This window comes from Alosa alosa, chromosome 17 (assembly GCF_017589495.1).
Source record: "Alosa alosa isolate M-15738 ecotype Scorff River chromosome 17, AALO_Geno_1.1, whole genome shotgun sequence".
NCBI lineage: Eukaryota > Metazoa > Chordata > Actinopteri > Clupeiformes > Clupeidae > Alosa > Alosa alosa.
The window spans coordinates 18,692,345-18,715,826 of NC_063205.1; the positions used below are offsets into that span (position 1 = coordinate 18,692,345).

Genomic DNA, 23,482 nt, shown 5'->3' on the forward strand with positions numbered 1-23,482 from the left:
GCTAAGCTACGTGCTACGTGCTACATTAGTGATGACCATTTCCCTTGAATACCTGAGGGACGTTGGCAGGTGGGTTTTGAGTTTTGCATGGCAGGATTTCCTTGTCCTCATTGGCAGATTCTACACCCATATTTGGCACACTTTTGCCTGACAGAGAGAAGACTGTTGCTAAGCTACCCCATCTCTGACAAGGCTTTAGGATGCTACAGTTTGTCTGGGTTTTTATTTATTTTATTTATTTTGAGAGGGTGGCAACTGGAGCGGTGGCAGTGAGAATATGTGTCGCGCATGGTGTGGTGTGTGTGTGTGTGTGTGTGTGTGTGTGTGTGTGTGTGTGTGTGTGTGTGTGTGTGTGTGTGTGTGTGCACAGATAGTGGCAGGCATTTGAGCTGTCGGTATTCAGTGCTAAGGTAGAGAAAGCCTCTCTCACATTCTGCACTGCAAAAAGGGATCCCCTCCCTGGCTGTGCAGGAGTGTACATAGAGTGAAGGAGAAGGAAAAGAGAGAGAGCTAAAGGGAGGGAAGGAGAGGAGATGAAGGGAGTGAGAGAGACAGAAAGAGAGAGAAGGAGGGAGAGAGAAAGATGGGTGTAGAGGGGGAGGACACGGATAGAGAAACCAGAGCAAAAGAACATTCCCCGGGGCGGAGGGAGAGGAGAGGAGTACCCTCGTTTTTAATGCACTCATTATGCAATAGCAATACTCAGTACCCCTCCTTTCCCAAACTCTATCCCTCTCTCTTTGTCCTATCTCTCTCTCCCCCACCTCCCTCTTGCACAAACATGCTTACACACACACACACACACACACACACACATACTGTACTCACACACAACTGTATGCCCTCATAATCCGACGAACAAGGCATTTCTCTTTATCACGAGGCAGCCGCTCACAACACTCACTAAAGCCTCCACCCTGAAACAGAAGCTGGGTCTCTCTCTGCACTCCCCCATCACTGGCGGGGGGGTCACGTGTGTCCTCTCCCTCATCCACCCCCCACCCCATCTCCACCACTGACCCATCCTTTTGGTCAGGACCTTGAATCCCGTCGCATGTCCCCTGGCCTCCCCATGTGCTGGACCTTTTAAGCTGAAACAGAGGAATGCCCTTAAACCACATAAAAGCGCCGGAGGCTAGGGCAGGGCCGGGGACAGGGTGTGGTGTGTGGCATGGCGTGGTGGTGTTGGTGTTGGTGTGGCGTGGTGTGGACACGAGTGAGCAGCGGGTGTGGACGCTGCTGCCTCAGCACTGTCTTTGTCCCCACTGGAATGGCCGGCACATAAAAGAATTGCTGCAGAGCGGCTCCCATTCAGCGGCGGGATTAGCAGTGCATTACTGTCCCCCTGCCCTCTGTCTGATGCGCACACACACACACGCACACACATGCACACACACACATGCACACATGTGCATGGACACACACATACACACACGTGCATGGACACACATGTGTGCATGAACACACACAGACACTCAAAAACATGCTCACACACACACAAAACACATATACACACACACACATGCATTCATCCATACATGTGCATGAACACAGACACACACACACACACACACACACACACATTTGCATTCATTTATCCCATACATAAACCTGCTCAAATGTATGCAAACATACACAATCGTGTACATATCTTATATTCTCATATTTCACATATGTAGACAGATTTGTACATTCGGTCTCTCTTGAACACACACACACACACACACACATAATGCCGATACAAACACTCACACCTAAAGCATGAATTGTTGTGTCAGGGGGCCAGTGCAGCAACGCACTCCCATCAGCACAGTTTGTTTCTGTCTTTTGTTTGTTTTTTGGTGCATTTTCATTAGACTTTTCTCTGTCGGTTCTCCCGCTTAGAGGGGGGGGGGGGCGATATTTTTGAACCATTCTATTTATAGCTGTGCAGTGTATGACCGAGGGGGGAAACCCTGCTTCTGGCTGTCCTGTAGCCCCAAACAGCCCCCTCCCTTCCACTGACTGCCGCCACCTCCCCTCTCCTCCTTTCTCCTCTCCTCTCTCATCCCCTCCTATCCTTTCCTTTTCATCCCATCTCCACTCTGCTCTTCTCCTCTCCTCTCTTCTCCACCTTCTCTCTCATCTCTTCTCCTCTCCTTTCTTCTCTTCTCCTCTTCTCTCCACCTTTTCTCTCCTCTCTTCTCCTCTCCTCTTCTCTCCACCTCTCTCCTCTCTTCTTCTCTCATCTCTTCTCCACCTTCTCTCTCCTCTCTTCTCCTCTCCTCTCCTCTCTTCTCCACCTTCTCTCTCCTCTCTTCTCCTCTCATCTCTTCTCCTCTCCTCTCCTATATTCTCCTCTGCTCTGCACTCCTCTCCTCCCCACCTCTCTTCTCTCCCCCCACCAACTGGCCCCAGATCAGTCACGCTGTGGCGTGCGCCATCCACCTCCACCAGCATTCACTGGAACCACCACAGCCACTCTGCAGCTGCAATGGAAACCCAGCTTGCAAGGAAGCATACAACCAGTGCAACAAAGTGCCACGCTCAGATATGTGCAGCATACTGCAGTCGTTTGTCAGTGACAATGAAAGAGCATGACTTAATCTTAGAAATTCAGCCCCCCGGGCAGTAGCGTTATGCATATTCACTGTGCTATAAATTACCCCCAGACAGACAGGTATTCTTAACTTAAGAATCAAACTGAATGAATCATATCACAAATTTGGGCGTGCGTGTGTCATATATTCATTAATTCGAAATGAGTCTCTCGTTTGTCAGGATGTCCTATTTTCAGACGATAATTTGATAGTGCAGTGTGAGGATGAGTCACTGGTCATAAGTACCACACAGCATTGGAGACTGAGGAAGAGCACGAGGAGTAGGAGCTAGGAGCAGGTCAATGGGCTTGGGATACAGCTGCCCTTAAAAGCTTGATGTGCTTTGAGGCACTGAACAACACTGTGTGTGTGTGTGTGTGTGTGTGTGTGTGTGTGTGTGTGTGTGTGTGTGTGTGTGCCTGTGCCTGTGTGTGACAGCAGAGACATGCATGGTGGTGTGAGTGATAGGTCTCATCTGCTGGTCTGGGTGAGGTTCCTCTTGCTACCTCCGCAACCTCTGTGCTCTTCTAATTTTTCTCTTCCCCGCTGTTGTGCAGTGAGGGTTTGTGTGTGTCTGTCTGTCTGTCTGTCTGTCTGTCTGTCTGTCTGTCTGTCTGTCTGTCAGTCTGTCTCTGTCTGTCTGTGTGTCTCTCTGTCTGTCTGTCTGTATACTGTAAAAAGGTGAACTTTTGTAAATCTTTACCTGAGTCTGTCAGTATATGTTTGTTGTCCATGTTTGTAATTGTATGTGTGTGCATACCGGTATATGTTTGTGTGTGTGCGAATGCACGCACGTGTTTCTTTTCACTCTCATCTGTGTGGGCGACTTGTGAATGTGTCATGTAGATGAATGAGTGCTTTAGTGTTTGCGTGTCTGCACTCGTGTGTGTGTGTGTGTGTGTGTGTGTGTGTGTGTGTGTGTGTGTGTGTGTGTGGGTGAGAAAGAGAGCGTTCTCCTGTAACAGCAAACATTGATCATAGCCACCCTCGGTCTGTGGGCAGGCATCCTCACAGAGTGTCTGTAAATACAGCCGCCTCTCTGGGGGACTTCAGCCATGGACAACAGGAACTAGTGGGTGTTTTACTGCACCTCACCGTACGTGTCAGAACCGAGAAGAGGCGACAATGGCTCTGACACCGGTCCAAAAATAGTCTGTTCAAAGTGGTGTGACAGTTTGGGCTCTGCTTGAAAGGCCACTCAGACTGTCTCTTTGTTTGTAGTCATTCTAAGCTGTTATGTCGCCGCCTATTCCGTAGCGCCTAACATAGTTGAGGCATACCTCCTATTTACAGTATATTCAATGAGTGTTGTCATTTCAGTGGAAACCTGGAAAAAAACAATTGAGAGCGAGGTCAGGCTTGCTTTTGTAATACATCATCCGACTGTAACCAGTACACACATAGCCTGTAGCAGCTGGAGGATCTGGGCACTGTTAGCATCTGAATGATAATCACAGAACGCCTCCTTGACCTTGGGTGACCTCCAAGACATGCGGGGGAGCAGGGACACCAGACGGTGAGGGAAATGAGGCAAGTGGCATCCTGTCTGATTCCATGGTGACGCGCCGGCTTATTTTAGGCAACCAGGAGAGCCTTGATGGCCTCTTAGCACCAGCCATAATGATTACAGTAAGTACATGAATCATGTCTGTCTATGTTTTTTTTTATTACCTCTAGGAAAGCATGGTACATCTAACATGAAGGTATTCATTTGTGTTTGTTTTGACAGAAAATGAAGCCCAATAGCACAAGTACAATGAGCCATCTGCTAACATTCTGCGACAACAGCTTGAGAATCTCTGCCTTAAGACCTTAACCACATTCTGGAGAAGCATTCACACTTCTCCCCCGTGACACTTTTCTGTTCTGTGGTCTTTCTGTTGCGGGTTTTTGTTCTGAATCGAGTCTGTTTGCAGAGTTTGCGTTGTTTATGTGTGGTTATACTGCACTCTTCCAGTAGCAAGTTGTGTCTCCTACTATCTCTATCTCTCTCTCTCTCTCCATCTCTCTCTCTCTCTCTCTCTCTCTCTCTCTCTCTCTCTCTCAGTGCTGCTCTGTTCAGCTGGATACAGGCCCTAGAGGTTAGTGAGGAGCATGTTGTTGATGAACCTGATGACCTCTGGGAAATTAAGCCGCGTAGACAGCCACACCTGCCATTGATTTTTCTTTCAGCCTTTGCTATGTTATCTTTTCTTGCCTCTCTCTCTCTCTTTTTCTCTCTCTCTGTTCTATCTCTTCTTGCTTTTTTCACTTTTCATGTCTTTCTATAGGCTATGTTCTTCTCATTTGACGCACCCCCCACCTTTTCCTCTCCTTTTTCTAAACTTTCATCCTCATCCATCCTTTCATGTCCTCCTTGACCCCAACAGCACCGTGCAAACTCCCACTGGGTCTCTGGGGGTGTGGTGAGTACCTGCAGAGTTACTGTACAAACATGAGGCATACACATCCACCACTATAAATAGGTTCAGAGGGACTGTGTGTGTGTGTGTGTGTGTGTGTGTCTGTATGACTGACTGTGTGTCAGTGGTTGTATATGGTAATAGTATATACATGGTATATATATACCATGATGTAGTTACTCAGTCAAACTCATTTGATATGTTACATGCTTCATCAAAGCCTCAGTTACAATGCACCGCTAAAGCAACATGGTATCTACAAACCTTACAATCACTATTTACTTGACTTGACTTGACTTTGAAAATGAAGTCTATCGGACTGCATCAAGAATGCCACATCGTGCATCAAGAATGCCATTCACTGACATGCCATTCATTCCTCAAGTCTGTGAGTCTCCAAAACACTGTGCTATCTGTTGTTTGTCATTTGTAGAGGTACTGTTCACATTAGACACTGCTCACACCTCAAATGTGAAACGTGCTGACACTCAGAAAAATCCTTTAATTTGTGTATTTTATTTGTGTACCTGGACACATAAACACACACACTCTCTCTCTCTCTCTCTCTCACTCACTCACTCACTCACTCACTCACTCACTCACTCACTCACACACACACACACACACACTTACACACACACTTACACACACACTCTTAAAGAGTACACTGCCTGTTCCTTTACAGTCTCTGCCTCACCTTTGTTCTCTATGAAGTGAATGGGTCTGTTGTTTGTGAATCAGCCCAATACCCAAGCCTGCAAGCCCTCTCCTGGAAGAGGCCATAAGAGAACAGCGATGGAGGAGACTGACTCAGTGAGTGTGTGTGTATGCATGTGTATGTGCGTTTATGTCCGCATGTGTGTGTGTTTGAGCGTTTGTATTATGTGTGAGTGTTTGTGTGCCTGCCTGTGTCTGTTTGTGCATGTTTCGCCGTATGTTTGTGTGTGTGCATATGAGGTGTGGTGTGTGTGTGTGTGTGTGTGTGTGTAGGTGTAGGTGTTCCTGTATGTCTAGTGTGTGAGTTGGTGCTCATCCCAGCTCCACTGTGCATGTGACCAGGAGTGCTCTTCAGTCGCTTCACCTCCAGCCTCCTCCACCACCTTCAATTACCGCGCTCAATACACACTTTTGTGAATGGCTGCTGCCAGTGCCAGCATACGCGATGACTTCGACCTTGTCTCCAAGATCATCTTCATAAATAACCCCCAACCCCCACGCCCCATCCATTTTGTTGTGGGATGATTTTGTTTTTGTCTTTCGATTATTGCTAATTTATGCCGCACCGGCTAAGATTATGCTCCCACTGAGCCAAGGTTGAGGCAGTCTAATTGAATATAGGCCCGCAGAGTTTGCTGATAGATTCTTATCTCTTAATTGGATGATCATTAACTGAGGAAATGGGGGATCGCATCGCACTGTCTTGGAGTCCAGGGAGACCAAAGACATGTGACTCTGGACATGGGACGCGGGAGGTGGGGGTGGGGGTTCAGAACGGCAGTTGAGGCGGAGGTGCTGGTGCTGCTGTCAGACAGGGGTGACAATGGCTATGACCGACCGCCTGAACCAGCCGATGTGGCAGTTTTCTTTTTCGAGGGAGGATTAGTGTGACAGGTCTGTCGGCAGCCAGAGCTGGGGGTCCCGAACAAAAGGGGGAAAGCATGGAGGCTGTCAAAGCAACTTGGCTAGTCAGTCACAAAGGGAGAAAGAGTCATCGAGCCAGCCCCACTAACCTCTTTGCATTAAGCTGCACTTGTCCAAATGCATGCAAATGCATTACTTCTTACTCCTGTAAATATCCATACACACTACTAAATGTCCTTGATAACTATAGTCCTTTATTCTAAGCTAACTCTCAAGTCACACATTGGGCTCAAAATGGTCCTTATAATAATGATGTGGAAAGACGCACGGTGTTCATATACATATTTAACAGTGTGTTGATGAGGTAGGCAGTTCATTAGCTATTATCAATTTGTAATTAAGGTACGAGTAATGTATTCAGCTTGCTGCATAACTTATGGAATCCACAGGGTCCCTGGTATACTGTATGAATAATTTATAGGCAGCCAAATTAAATTTAAAGTTTGTTTCATTAGAGGCAGTAAGACAAAAAGGTATGTGTGTTGGCATGTAAGTGTATGTGCATGTGTGTATGTATGTGTGTCTGAATGCAGATGTTCTGAAATGAGACTGTGAGTGTGTGCGTGTGTGTGTGTGTGTGTGTGTGTGTGCGTGTGTGCGTGTGTGCGTGTGTGTGTGTGATTGTGTGTATGTTTGTGTGTGTGTGTGTGTGTGCGTTTGTGTGTGTTTGTGTGCGTTTGTGTGCGTGTGTGCTTGTGAAGCTGGGGAGCCGTTGCTTTCATGTCTGATGCTTAGTGCTATTTCCAGCCTGAGCAGTGCAGCATAGGTGAAATCACAGAGAGCTTTTTTGCTTTTGCATTAATATTTTGGGAAGGCCACTCATCAACAGCTCAGCCTTCAAAAGCTCTCTGATATCTTTGTTCAGTAGAGGCAGGGAAGAATCGAAAAGACTTCGCTAACTGAATTGAAATATAACCTGATGAGCCAAAACATTATGAACAGTACAGTTGAAGCGAATAGGATTGATTAGCTTTGCTGCCTGTCAAGGTCTGAATATTTCGGCTGATCAGTGAACGACCAGTTCTCAGTGTTGCTGGATGTGGGAAAAATAGGTAAAGAAGAGGTAAAGATGTAAAACAGGTAAAGAATCAATTTGTCATGGACAGATAACTGGATTGGAGTGTCATCTGGACTGGAGCACCAATAATGTAGGCTATCCTGCCTGGTCCAAACTGTCTAAAGTGGTTCCTTGGCTAGTCGCAGATCATTGTTATGAGAGGAACATTTCACACAACACATGGGGAGAGCCTCAGACCATGCGCTCAGTTGCCATGCCAATCCCTGTTGTCATAAACACGAAACACCTACAACAGCCATGTCCGTCTCACAGCTGGACCTTGGAGAAGTGGAAAAAGGTTTGTCTGGCCCAGTGAGTCCTGTTTTCTTTCACATGGGAAGTCTGCAACTGGAGAAGCAAGACACTGTGAGGCACTGTGGGACGAGAAACAAGTTGGTGGAGAGAGTGTGATGGGCAACCCGGAGGAGTCTGGTGCATTAATCTGACGTGTGTGGTGTAGTGTGTAGTGTAGTGTAGTGTAGTGTAGTGTAGTGTAGTGTAGTGTAGTGTAGTGTAGTGTAGTTTAGTGTAGTGTAGTGTAGTGTCAGTTTGCCTACAAACATCACCTCTTTAGGTATTCCCCCATGGCAGAGGCCTCTTTCAGCAGGGTGATGCGCTTTGTCATACTGTACTGTGCCACATTGTTCAGGGATGGTTCGAGACACATGGTGAACAATTCAAGAATTCCAAATGTCCCAGTTCAGCTCAGCTGGGAAGACTTACCGATTTTTAAGACCGATTCATGGGAAATCTGAGGGAGTCAACGGTAGTTATGGTGTTCAGATACGGCAGGAATCGTTGTGTATGTTTGGGTGATGGATTAAAATCCTTTGAATTATTTCCGTTGTCGACACTATCCAGATTCAGTCAAATGTGTTTGGTGTTATCTTGACCGGTCTGTTTTATGGTCACCATGGTTATAATCATGACATTAAACAGCCAAACAGAGCTCAGTCGTTATGTTTGTGCTCATAACTAACTCCCAATCATACCAGACTTGGTCTCAATCTTGTTCTTATTGGGTGCGATGGAAAAAAACAGGAGGTCTCTCCCCATCTTAAGATGTGATGGGACAGAGGGGAAGTTTGAGGCTCCACTGCACAACTGACAGGATGTGCTGTGTACCACCGGGGGCATAGATATTAGAAATCTAGATATCGTATTGGGCTCCAGAACATACATAAATAGCGCCGCCATCATGGTGGGGGCAACGATCACTGGAGGCCAGTGAAGTCTGATTGGAAATCAGACAGGTGTCTCTGTTTGCGGGCAAGTGTTGCCCATAGACAGTAAGGTGATGTTTGCCCCAGCAATATGGCGGCCACGTTCACCTATGCCACCTAATATAACTCGATGGACAATGCCGTATCTAGCTTTCTAATATCTATGCCACAGGGTACCTTGTCGAGTCCATTTCCTGGTACATGGAGGACCAACAGCATAGTGTTCATTGGGTTAATTGCATTGAAACATTATACATAACATGAATACTGCAATAATGCTTGAAGTTCAAGTGTAATTCTTGTAATTTATCAATAGCAGTAGGTTATAGCTTACAAAACCAGGCATGTAATCGCCTAATATCTTAGGCATATCTAAGTCCAATTGTGAAATGCATGTGTTAAAATACATGTGCCAGTTTTCTGTGAAGTCTGTGCCAGTCCTGGTGAAACGTGATCCCTCACACAGAGCACTCTCTCACTCCACTGGCTACTTGGCACAGAGCCATCAGAGGGGTCAACAAGGTCTCAGCCTCAGCATCTCTGCCCGTCTCAGACTGCATTTCAACAGCCCACTTCTACTAACTGACTGTCAAAACGAATCATAATGTGCAACTGTCTAATCTGCAAGTATGTGTTAAGCTAGTTTCTTTTTAGAACATTATCAAACTCCTTTTGATTATGCAGTGATGTGAAAGAAAGGGCAAACACATATCAATCACATATGTCTGTAGGCCTATCATGAGCCTAATGATAATATTGTTTTTATATAATAAACAACATGCCTTCTCTTTTGACAATGGTAAGTCAAATAGGACAAAATAGGCTAGCCTACAATGCAAAATGTGAAAGAGAACCCAGGGTAATTTGTATTCACAATGCACAGATAATGTGACCTGTGCCGCAGACTTCAAAGCGAGCCGTGCCAAGACTACCTCTTGAGGTGGTCTCAGTTCGGTTCATGTTAGAGGGGTCTGATTTCGGATGGTGTGTTCACATGCACAAAAAATGCGGAGTCATCAATCTGTGTTTGTTTAGAAGTCTGAAAGGGACCAAGTGTGAAAACACCCTTAATTACCAAGCAGGTTGGTGGATTCTGAAAAAAAGAAACAATCTTTGTATCACCCAGGCTGTTTTTTCCATATAGTTTTGTGTTTCAGTTGTGAAAGAAACAGGTTATACAGGCTGACACCATCAACGACACTACAGATATTCTTTCCTTATCTCCCTGGGCCGTTTGTGGTGTTTACAAGGCAGGGCTGTGTTGGTGTTAATCAGGTAATGTCCCTTTAATATGTCATGTTAACCATAACCCAGAATGGTGAATTGTGGGTCAAATTACCATGGAAACCCCTTGGACAGGTCCCCTTCCACTGCTGCCAAAACACCTGTCTGGGGAACTCCATAGCTCCCCAGACACTGCGGAACACCATACCTCCCAGCACACTATTAACCAGGGTCCTCTCCTAACAGGCTAGTGTTCTCTACAGGGGGGCTTGAGCCAGAGAGAGGAGTGGGATGGAGGAGGATGCATTGTGAGGGTGGTGAGGAGGTCAATAAGGGAGAGAGATGGAGATCAGGTGGAAGAGGAGATGGAGGGACAATGAGAAAGTGCTCCATGAATAAGTCAGTGGGTCAGTGAAGGGGTCAAAACGGTGTCTCCTCATGTGTGGCTGTGCGTGTGTGTGTGTGCATGGGTGTGTGTGGGTGCGCGTGCGTACACATGAGTGTGTGTGTGTGTGAGAAAGTGAAAGGTTATGCATGATGTGCCCATGCATGCCTGTCTGCATTTGAATGATTGAAGTGAAGGTATCATGTTTGAAAAAGGACTACCTCATCATTTCTGCCAGTATATGCAGAGGGGGAAAAAAGCTCCTCTTCACCTCAAACCCAAATATCAAGACCTTGAAATGAAACTGAAAAGGTCACATTTGCTATGCTAATCTCAATCTTGAACTAAAGATCCTTGATTACGGAGTCTCTGGGCTTGGTGTAGAGTAGACAGGACTGGACTGTGGTGGTAAGCACTGGCTCCTGCCTCGCCCTGTGCCCTGTGCCCGGTGCCCTGAGACAGCCAGCACGCAGGAACAGGAAGCCCAGCCAAGTTTGCCAGCCAGCGCCGCCACTCGATAGAGAGAGAGAAAAGGAGTGAGGAGAGATGAGCTGGGGAGGGAGGGAAGAGAAAAGAGAGGAGGGGAAGGGTTATTTCCTCCTTCTCTACAGTCCCATTCTCATTTTAGAGAGGATAGCCTCTCTCTCTCGCTCCCACTCTGTGAAGTCTCTCACCCGATGCCCATTTATCTTTCTCACTTTTGTCTGTCTCAATCTTGATCTGCACCTCTCCCTCCCTCCATCTCTCTCTCCTTCCCTCTCCCTTATTCCCTCTCTCTTATTCCCTAATTCTTCTCACTATACCGTCTGTCTGTTTGTCTCTTCATTCCCAATCTCTCTGTCACTGCGTCTCTGTTAATCTCTCTCGCTCACTCGGTTTATGTCTCATTCTCTGTCTGTCCCATTCTCTGAGCCAGAAGGCAGGGAGGGAGGGAGAGAGAGTTGCCATGGGAATCCTGGTGCAATACCCGTCTGCTAGACCTCCAGAGGTTTTAAGATTATCCCGCGTTTCATCAAGGAGGGGGAACCCTGTGAGAGACTCCTAGGGTTATTTTTTACTAATACACACAGTACATATGTGCATTGGACCAGCTCAAACACATACGCCTATGCACACACATAACAGACAGACACACACACACACACACACACACACACACACACACACACACACACACACACACACATGCAACTACTTGCTGTGGGCATACATTATACATTTCCTAAAATGCACATACACATGACACACACATGCACATGCACAAATACACAAAACACACTCATACACATATATATTTATGCTTTACTATTCTAGCCATCCTCAGTGTTGCCTCATTGCTTGGCTGTGTCTTATATAACGCTGTTGTAGCCCTTATGCCTCAGTCAGGTAGTTAAGTATTTATAATGCGCCTTCAACACGCAGGCGAGGGTGGGTCACTGCTGCCACATCCCTCCTCGTTTTCTGCCTTCTCTTATTCAACGCCAAGTCCAGCCCCCACCATCCATTCCATCCTCTCCTCTCCACTTCTTTTAGTCTCTCTCTCTCTCTGTCTTCCTCTGTCTCTCTTTCTTTTTCTCTCTCATTCTGTGTGTTGTGACGGCGTGGGCAAACATAGGGTGTCCAGATGTGTCTAACCGGTGCGCTGGCACCAAGAACAGAGAGCCCTGAGCAGGGTGCCCCACCACAGACGCCGATCGAGTCCCTGAGCTATGGAAACTGTGCAGCAGGATGACTGGAACAGGCACTGCTGCTAGCTTCACTTGGGAATACTGATTACATGTGTATACCTACAGACTTCTGCATGAATATAGAGAATGTGCACCATATTTATTCAGTGTATGGATTTGGTGTTCCATTATTCGTGTTGTATGATGACACCTCACATGCAGGCAGCTTCCTAAAAGCAAACATTCAGAAAATACAGTGCACATTTGTAATACTGGATAATATTTGACAATAAATAAACGTATAAGTAAAATATTTTTATCTCATTCGTTTACAATTTTTCTGGATTGCTTTGACCTAAAGAAACTGGATCCTCTTGGTCTTCATGAACACCTTCTTTGCACAGCCATATCTTGCAAATGTATTTGCGTGAAAACACACGTTTTCATTGGGTTCACACCTTTCTCACACCTTTTTGCAAAAAATGCAGATGTCATTCAAAGACACATTGTGCTAAACAAAAGGAAAACATCTATTAACAGGTGAGATTCCTTGCATAAGTCTGAATCTCTGATACACCTGTGTGAAACTCCTTTGCAAAATTCTTCAATCAGCAATCATTCATTATCCAAAAGAGATATCATGTCTGTTTTGTGTTGCTATTTGCAAGAGTGGCTCTAAGGTACATTTAGAGAAAGTATTGCCTATTTGGTGACGAAAACAGTACAAAAGGTGACAAGTCTAGGTGTTTGGTCTATTTCAATAAAAAATTACAAGTTGTAGTTCAAGAAAATTTGTCATGTCTAGACACTTACTGTAGGTCTTACATGTCAATGGCAGTTACATCTTGGGAGAAATTGAAATGAAAAAGAAATGGCATAGACAGCAAAAATAAAGGTTGAAACTCCTCATTTTGAGAACAGTGTTTAGCATTTTGTTGTGCAGTGTGTAATGATTGATTGAAAGCGAACAGTGATTTGACTACAAGTTGTGTTGTTTGAAAGCAAAATGGGCTTTACGTGTTTTAAATGTTGTTATAGTGTTACAGTCTTTTGGAAACAAAATGTGTCATTTTGGGCCAGAGTGATTCTGTTTAAACCTGTGTGTTAACTGTTTTGACAACGTGATGTCAGAGTTGACGCAGGCATTTAAGCAATCGAGAAAAAACTGTAATTAGATGTCTTTACATAAAGATCTGTTGATACTCACAAATGTTCAAGCTGAACTGAATTTCATTGTTGGTGTGATCTTACAAATCCAAAGTGATTCCCTGCTACACGTATAAAATGGAAATCGTTACATGTTTTGGTTCAAATCATCTAAACTGTGGTGATGCGATGATGGCTTTGCTTGGTTCTTCCCCTCTCTGACTCTCTGTTACTGTAATACTCATTCCAATTGCTACCATTTGCATGCTCCTGTTTGTGAGACACACTGTTTGTTACAGTAATTTCCCCAAGGCCTTTGGGAGGTGTTGAGGGACACTTTGCCTTCCCCAAATCCACAGTGTCAAGAGACCACTTGTTTACTCATCCATTTATTCTAAAGGACAACAACAACCATGGCAACATTTTAAGGATGGATGCTGGCTCTGGCCTTGCAGAATTCTCTAGAGGGTGGGTGTGCTTTGTTCATGTCCACTGTCCACCCAGCTGTTCCAGTAACTCACTAGGATCCAGCCTTGTGTGCTTACTGCAGTACATGGTTGTAATGGAATGTGTTGAGAGCTGTCCATGATTGTATAACACCACATGGCTACACTTTATGATCAGTGACTTTATTATGTACTTCATGCTTGAAATATGGATTGGGATGTTCTGCATCTGATATTAGTATACTATGATGTACTGTGGTGAAGGTTAGAGATTAGTTTTTAAGTACTATGTGCATCGTGAAGCCAAAATAGAGTTGGACTTTAAGTCGCTTGTCATGTGAAACACTGCTTTCTCAACTATATGTGAGGATCGTGTCATGTGTCCATCTCCCACTTTTCTGGACACTAGAATGTGTGTTGTGCATTTGTGTGTGTGTGTGTCAGTGTGTGAGAGTACCTGTTCATGTGTGTGTGCATACACGTGTGTGGCATGCGTACATGTGTCACCCTCAGGAATGCTGAGTCAAAGTCTCCCTCTGAAGGGTTAAGGCTGGCGTGGTGAGTCCTCTGCATTAATATTTAAATCTTGTGGGCATCTATATGTCATCTCCTCTTACAGTCAATGGCAAAGCTATGAGAGTGGAACTGAAGCCTCAGCAGCCACTGATAGCAGTCAAAGACAAACAAGAGAGGAGAATTGAGTGAGATGCTCTCTCTCTCTCTCTCTCTCTCTCTCTCTCTCTCTCTCTCTCTCTCTCTCTCTCTTTCTGTCTCTCTCTCTCTCTCTCTGTCTTTCTCTTTTCTCATTGTACAAAGGTGCGGCTTGTCACCAAAGACTGAAATATTTATTTAAGTGCTTGCTTTTGTTCTCTGTGTCAGCATTTGAAACAGCTATTTTTTAACTTCATAAACAAGCCTGCATCAGTGCTCAGAGAAGGGTCCTAAAATGGAAACTGTCTAAAGTAGAAATGCCATTATAATAATACTGACACTCGGATGATGCATAGCATCATATTCACCTTATCCCACATTTGTGGCAACACATCATCTAGCTACTGAGTAGCCATTTCATGCTATAGAGCAGAAGGGTTACATTAAGTACTTTAATTGCTTGTTTATTTTTTAATGGCAGCTTTATACACTGTGGTGCAGATGCCTTTCATCGGACCTAAAATGATCTCTGTGTCACCATGACATGAAGTGAAGTTCCTGTCTGTTCAGCTGGTGCAGGTAATTAACAATGAGCCAGATCAGTGACCCTTAAAGCCCTTAAAGGTGTACTGTCACACTGCTGTGACTGGAATGTTGGACAATGAACGTTCTAAAGAATATCTGGGTTCATTCAGAGCCTTTGTACGGCTCTGGGTTCATTGAATTCAACCAGAGACGTGTTCTAAAGGATCTTTGATTCAACACAGAATTTTAGAACCTTAAATTGTTGCGGAACAGAATCCTATGTTAGAATGTTCAAAAACCCACACCTTTGACTTGAGGGCCTGTTAGAAGCTTAGTGTGATCACACTGCTGCTGTGACGGAAACTTCATGGGGGGGAAAATAAACAAAGCACTCCAGGCGATACCATTCATACGACCATGCCATTAAGGGCTCAATCAGAGACTTTCTAATGAGGAGACACAGCACTCAAAAATTCCTCAATAGAAATAGGTTTGTAATGCCAATATGGCAGTTGTCTACACATCACACCCCTTCCGCGGCAAAAGGTTGACATGTGTATACATTGAGCCAATCATGTGCTGTGTTGTGAATACATTGAGCCAATAATGTGGTGTGTTTTGAAGACATTGTGCCAATCATGTGTTGTGATCTCGCCGCTGGAGCAAGATTGGTGTAGTGAAGCCTTACGCACGTGCATTTCTGCCGAAATGGATGCCCGATGAGTGCCTAAAAAGCGTTGCAATATGGCCGCCGAGTGGAGGGACTTGCCTTAAAAGACTTTGGCTCAATTAGGAGCCCTGGTGCCGCTGTGCCAAAATGCTTTATCATCTGATTATGTTTCGGAGCATTCTCATGTAGTAGTATAATAAGCACTTTATAAGTGTCTCATCCTCTGTGACCTGTCAGCGGGACTCACATCACAAACATTTCCCCCAGTGTCTTCTTCATTTCTAAAAAGTGGCTTGTATCAGAAGCTTCTCCATGATGTCTCTTCTCTTCCATGCAAACGACTTGAAACCGATGTGCCAGGTCTGCTATTAATCTTAAGGTGTGAAAAGGGAGTATTAAATCATCAATTATTTCCATCCTCTGAGACAAGAGAAGGGTTGTTTTTTCATCATTAATCGTCTCAGCTCACACTTATTTTGAGCCAACCAAGGTATGAAATCTGCACCAATTTGAAGCTGACAGTATGTTTTATTCATTAACAACATATCATACGCTTGAACACATCTGATGACAACCTTGGCTATGCTGTCATTAGCAGTGTTGCTTGGTTCATCTTCAACCCTCAGGATGCATTTTACACCCCAGCCTAATCCACATTGAGCACATCTCCTAAGAAGAATCCTATAGGACCCTACTCCCTGACGTTAACAATATTCATGGGAAAATGAGTCATGAGCCTATGGGAAGTCAACCTGTGACATCATCATCAGAAACATACAATTATCCCTTGGAGACATTGCCCATAGTCTTGAACCCAGTGTTTTTAAATGTATTTTGTATGTCAAAGTTTTAACACATTAGAGTGCTTTGATGTCTATAGTGAAAATAAATCCCCCTGCTCCCCCATCAAAGAGGCTGACCTATACCAGAGGATAGTTCCAGGCCACCGCTCCCTATTACTTACTTACATACTTTTGTGCTTTTGTGCATGCGTTGTGGAGGGGTGTCTGAACAATAGACAAACTCCTCTAGGGACCTCTGCTCCTATAGGGGAGCAGAGGTCAACCTTGGGGTCACAAAGATCAGGCCAGTGGTCACAATCCTTTGCTGAGTAATCTCTCCTCAAAAGATGAGGCAAGTCAAATGCTCAACATGACACAGCAGTACATTTTATCTTCATCTTCAGCCTCGCTCATTTTCTTGTGCAAGACTGCCATTTAGCTATTCCTGAACCAATTGCGGAGTTGTTATTGTTGTTATGCTTAGGCGATGCATGTTCTATGCGGCGGCTGTTTAATATTCTGTGCAATGTTTATTTTCTTTGCTCTCAAGTCCCTTTGTTAAATAATGCAACACGAGGGAGCATCTTTAATTTTCAAGCTGAATGGATTTGCGCTAACTATCTGGTGCACATTTGCTGAGGAGCGTATTGGGGACAGTGTTACTGTGTTTGGGAACAAAGCGAGTCTATTTATAATCTCAAAACTTGATAGCAAGTGTGAATTACCTTATGCTAAAAGGAAGGTTGCACTGTGGTGTGATTATGTGGCAGAGGCAACAACGATACGAGACTGTGACATTTAAAGGTTAAAAGGTAACTCTTGTCTAATTAATACTTTCGAAGATACCATCTAGTCAACAGCAGGTCCTAGCTCAACTCTCTCTCTCTCTCTCTCCCTCTCTCTCTCTCTCTCTCTCTCACACACACACACACACACACTCACTGTCAATAGTAAATCATTTAGTAATTTCTCTCATTCATTGTGTCACCTCAAGATACACCTCAACCATCATATACTGTGGAGGCTGTATTCAAAAGAGAGTGAAACACACTCACACTGCTTTAATTTCTTTCTTTTTTTCAAAATGTGTAGACCCACCATTCACCACCTCTAATATTAAACAGTGAAGAAAATAAAGACTCCTTTTTTCAATAGTGATGTTTTCAAGACTTCTGAAGATATCCCTGTATTTAGATCATTCAGAGACAACCGGTTCTTTGACAATCTGATCTTTCTTTTACTCTGCCTTGCGTTGCTGCTTTTTGGAAAATGCTGCCATGTTCCAACCCAGTGGAATGCAATGTGAACAAAGCCTTCGGCCAAAAGACATCTGAGAGCACTACTTGGTCACTTGTATGTGATCACTCCATTAGTTTCTTCACAACCAGATCTTTGAAAATTACATGACTTCCCTGCATGGACAAACTGAGTCAGTATCTATTGGAATGGAGATTGGAAGGGGACAATTTATCACATGACATCCACAGACTCACCTTGAGTTATTTAGGATACAGTTGTAACTTCTCTTGCATAATGATGACATGACAACACCTACCTATTACTATAAGGCCTTCTTTTCTTCTTACCAACGGGAATTACTTTTTGCCACTTTTTGTGCTACCACTGAACTTCAGCTCAATGTTCACTGAAAATGCACCATAATATATGCTCTCTAGGCTATATTTGACGCCACAGTCAAATATTCCTTTATTTTTTAAGCAACAGATCAATGAATTTTCTCAGCAACAGATCAATGAATTGTTATAAATTGTTAAACTGCACATTATAGGATAGGCCTACACAGTTTTAAAAAGAAACATGAAAGCAGAGGATGAAAAGTGAGGGCAAATAGAATAGAACAGTGGTGCCATAATGGAGAACAACAACACTGATAAACACTTCAGAAAATGCCATTTGTGTTGCTGGTGAAATTTATCTTGAAGAGAGAAATAAACACTAGAACAGGAGTCAATGTAATGAATGAAGACAAGGATAGTACAGAGGTTAAAGAGGATGGCTTTAATTAGACCATATGAGTAGCCTACATTTTATGGAAACATTTGGACATAGGCTATAGGCCTAGTCCAACACAACAATGAAGAAAACAGTTAAAACCACAGCAACAAGTCCAGGTCCCTATACTGAATATTCAGGTTACAAGACTGTTTTTTTCATGAGTCATTTTGAAACAAAGACACATTGGGCTATAGGTAATTAAACATTAGCCTTCATTATACTTAGGCCTACGTCCTTTCATTGTTAACTGCAAACTAATAGTCTCAGGGAAATAGTGCCAGCAGTGGTGGTGTCATAGTTCTCTTGGCTTTACACATTGTCAACCATGATAGGCTATAGGCTATAGGTATCAGTCCAAAACTATCGGTAGGCTATACCTGCCCTGGATCCCCTTATAGTATATCTGCTCAAACTGAGCCTTTTCCACATCTATGGAAGCATATAAAGTATAACCTACTCTTTGCCTATCATCCAGAAAACTAGACCCATTCAATTCCCTCAAAAATGTCAGCCCCTCCCATTGTACCGCGTTGTCCTGGTGACTGGCGGGTTACGTGATGACGCTAGATGTATATGAGCGCACGCGGCGGGATCTCTCTCCCTTTTACCGCCATCAGATCTGGGTCCTTTTCTCTCTCAGGCTGCCTCACTGCGCACCACATCACAGCCGAATCGTCAGCTAAAGGTAAGGGTTCACTTGGGAAGCTTCTCCGGTGACTTTTAATATTAGCTTCAAGCGTTGACATTTCGTGTTATACTGCCAACTGTCATCGACGATTTGTCGCTCGAATCGGTGGTGCAAAGAATGGATACCTCGCCCGCCACAGTGTTAAATCAGAAAGCAGCCATTGAGACGGGAGCACCTCCATGATGTGTTACATGATGACGAAAATGGCTGTAACGTTAATTCACTGTCCCAGTTGGGAACATTTTCTAGAAACAATGAAGCATAATGCAATATGCATGTGCTTTTTATAGCGAATGTGGTAAACTGATAGGTTGGATATTTACGTTAACGCAAACTTGACCTTATTTCTTGAGTAGACTAATGGGAGGGGAACTATAGGAGGGAGGGAGAGAGAGGTGGCGGGCGCAAGTTTTTAGTTAGCGGTAGCTTGTATCTGAGCACATTGAGACCTTACATGGGAGTAATAACAAACATTTGGAATGTCGGTTATGCAAAAAAAAATTAAACTCCTACCAGTCAATGGTTAATCATTAGTTGTTACATTTCTTGTTAAGACAGCCATCGATTGTCTGAATGTGTGTGGCGTTGTCGATTGGCAAGTTGCTAGGCAGAGATGTTTCTTCAGTGGCAGCTTGGGCTGTTTCATTTAGCTACTTGGCTGGCTAACGTTAGCTAGATGGCTAGCAAGCAAGCTTTGCCGTCCTCTGTCTGATCCAAACATTAAGTTATGTACACACACATATAGTAACCGACCTAAGGCATTCAACGGGGTGTTTTTAAAGTTTAGTAGTAAAGATTGTTGCTCAGGTGCTTTTCACTGGACGTGGTTGCGTGTCAAGAGACAAAGTCCGCGTCATGTGAGGAAACGAGGATTAAATTGGCCTGTACCTAGCGTACAGTGGGTAACTTGAATGTAGCTAGCGAGACTGGCACTCTCTTAACGACGAAGATTAGCAAGCTACGCACACTTGTCAGTCCTACTTGTGCCTGCATGGCCTTTGTCATGATGGCCGACTAGCAGATGCCAGCTAGCTAGCCAGTCATCCAACTTGTCGGGTTAGCTAGCTAGTCAATAAGAGCAACACGTGGTGATGAGGACGGGAAGCAAGATGCATCTTACAAGTTACTTTTTGTAACCAACGTTAACTCGCCGCTTGGATAAGACGAATTCTTTGTTTAAATTTGTAGTGGTTGGTTTACGCTCGCCACCTTGTCAGTTTTAATGCTCGGATGTCCCAACTTGTGAGGCAATCTAAAATGACTTCTGTAATTTCACAGGGTGGAAACCTGATAATGGCTTGGAATGTCACTAGTATAAACCGAAGCATCTCGGTAATGTTAGGCATGCATCTGTTGTGAGTCCCATGTGTATGTGAAAGGGGCCTTGCTTTAAAACTGGATGGAACCAGGTTACTATTTAAACACTTGTCCTTGAACCTCTCTGGTTTGACTTCTGTAGAAATATAATTGTTCTATTAACTCAACCTTATGTGGAGGTTTGTTATGATTTGGATTAAACAATTGGTTGTATCAAAGATTTCAATATTTTTTTTTTTTTGGTCAAAAATTCCCATGGACACCTGCTGGAGCATGATCTGATGCCAACTTTTGGGCAGTGTTTCAATTTGACCTTTTATTTCCCCCACACCTCTGCAAACCACAAACCACTGTAGCCTCTGTGTGTCTGTTGTGTTTACGTAATGACAGTTTCTGGCTAGGCACCAGGGATTTTGGTGTTTTGTAGCATCATGCAGTAAGTTCTCTCGGGCTTGAATGTACCTGGTCAGCAGGGAGGCGAGGGCAGTCTATAGTGGGATTTGTTAGAAATTTAAACAATAACAGAGGTCCCACATCCCTATTTTGCCCTCTTTGGGCAGATGTTGTGGAGTTGGATGCTCACAGAGGTCAAAATGCAAGTTGGCCTAGCAAATTGAAAGCAAGTCTTTCTGCCCTACCTTGTCCTAGAATCCATCACTTGGTTTCTCATGTTTAGTTGACATCCTGGAGGCCTGGGCTTCCTGCATCCTCACCTCTGGGTGAAGAATGCCTGTAGGGATATTTGTCCACACCACTTTTTCATAGAAAAACAAAAAAAGCCCTCACATGCTGAAGCTTTTGTTTCTCCCAGCCATTCAGAACAGCCGGTCACATTTTGACCTTTGTCTGAAAAGTTGACCATGTAGTGACCCAAGTTGTTTACCTGCAGTGTTGAGAGTAAATAATAGGCCAGTCATTTCTAGGTGGCATTTCACTGATTTGAATATGTTTAGTCTATAGCTAAAAGGAAAATTTAAAGTACTTTCATGATTAAAATAATGTGACTTACAATCCGGCTCTTGGTGTCAGAGGTTGCATGAAAAATGTAGCCTTACCAACACATTGTTATTGCAGTGTTCCCCCAGTTTGAGTTATTTTAATCCTTGGTTGTGATCCCTATATATACAATTGTCATAGTCTGTGGATGAACAAGATACTCAGTTTTAACATCCACTGCTGGGAAAGGGGGGGCAGCCGGGGGGGGGGTCTGTGTTTTAAGCAGGTGGCAGCCGCCTCCAGTTGCCTCAGTGCATTGGAGCGAGCGACGGCCTACCCATCGGACCCCCACACACACACACACACACAACCTTTACCTCTTCACTCCTCCATTCATTGCATGCCAAACTTGCATTGTCATGCTCCCAGTCAAGAGCCGTCCAGCCCACCCGCCCCCCCCCCCTTAAGTCAGTCTCTGGCACGGGAAGCCTGCTGCAGCCACGCGGCGTGCCGGGATGACCAGAGTGACTCACTCCCTCAGCCCCCGGTGTGACATCAGGCTCAAGTGTTCCCTCGGCCAAGAAATCCTGACTGCCCACCCGTCCATCTCGCACACCGCTGTGAATTAGGCTTAATAAGTCTTAAAAGCTAAATAAATGTGAAACGAGTGTGTGTGTGTGGGAATGGACTGATGCCTGGTGAAGGCAGGCGAAATGGCAGCAGATCGGAACGCTGCTGACCGCTTGCTCGATCGGGCTGATCTGATTGGGTGTGATGGTGGGCAGCTGGCCGGTAGGTCCAGACGTGTTGGCTTGTCTCCGCGGGACGAGCGAGGGCGGGCGAGACGAGTGAGTGGGAAGGAGCAGTCGATGCCTTCGGTGACTGGGACCCAGTGGCGCTGTGGTATGCTCCAGCTTTTCGTTCGCTCCCGCTCGGCAGAGAACCTCCACCCACCCCCACCACACACACACACACTGCTGTGAGGTTATCTGATGTTTGTGTGTGTTGGCAGTGTAAAGCTGCAGCAGTAGTGAGGATTGCAGAGGCTTGGCGACTGTTTAAAGCACTAACTCCATCTTTGCTCTCCTCTGGGATCTCAGCAGGAAGTTTGCAGTGCTGTGACTACAAAGCGCTGTACTCTGATAATCACAGAAAACGACTTTCTTGTTATTTTTGAACACTTACGTTTCGCAGAGGAGGTTATAGTGTGCCGATGGTTTTGGGAGCACTGCTCTGAAGGATGCTCTGACTGATGCTTGTGTGCCAACCCTGGTTGCACTTCTGTTACTGCCCCCCTCCTTTATCCCCCTCCCAAAAGTGGAGTAACACCCCCAGACGGATTCGTTTGGAGCCGTTTTGCTGTAAGCAACCAGGCAAAAAGAGATTTTAAGCGGTTCAGTGGCAAGACCTGACTGCGAAAGCTCTTAATGGGTATTTGTAACCCAAATAGTGGCACACTAAATGTGCTTGTGTGTACACGCACACATGTGTGAGTGCGCTTGTATGTGTGCATGATGCGTTGAATCATCTCCCAAAAACTTTTGACCTACATACGATCTTTATTTATACAACACAACCAGTCAAACAATTACACCCTAACCCCACCCCCTTTCCTGGTCTGCTGTGGTTATTAGCAAACTGCAGGCTGGGATAGATGATAAGGGTGAGAAATATGAACTATTGTCAGGGTGTTTGTAAGCCGCATGCTCATATTTTTTTTTTACTTTTTTAATCTTGGTTAAAAAATGTAATGTGTTCTTTCTTTCCTTCCCCTTTTTTTCTTCTTTCTATTCATCTCTTGGACAGAAATAAACCAGTCAAGCTACAACATGGCAGACATTGACAAGTAAGTGCCTCTGGTTTTGGAAACCACCTTCTCCACCACGCATGCAGGAAGGGACACACTTAAACACACGCACACACATACACACGCTTGATCATGACTCAACAGCAGCACAAAACATTGTCCAGCTTACCCCCTGTTCATCTACTCCTGAATGGTTGACTAGATGCTGCCACATCACAGGCTTCAGTTTAGTTCTTCTCCCATGAGCCTCCTTGGCCTCGGGCTGCACGTTGCATGTTCAGCACGTTGACGCGCCGCTTGACATTCTAGGATCTTTACTA

At 44.7% G+C, this 23,482-nt stretch overlaps 1 protein-coding gene across 5 annotated transcripts in view; it reads left to right on the forward strand.

Moving 5' to 3' along the window:
* The first annotated feature begins 18,997 nt into the window (after nucleotides 1–18,997).
* Nucleotides 18,998–23,482, forward strand: part of nap1l1 (nucleosome assembly protein 1-like 1) — a 29,403-nt gene continuing 24,918 nt past the window's right edge. For all 5 annotated transcript variants that reach the window (XM_048268286.1, XM_048268282.1, XM_048268283.1 and 2 more), the window contains exons 1-2: nucleotides 18,998–19,099; nucleotides 23,162–23,201. In XM_048268286.1, coding sequence (XP_048124243.1) covers nucleotides 23,185–23,201 — 17 coding nt within the window. In that variant the 5' untranslated portion in view covers nucleotides 18,998–19,099; nucleotides 23,162–23,184. The remainder of the gene's footprint in view (nucleotides 19,100–23,161; nucleotides 23,202–23,482) is intronic.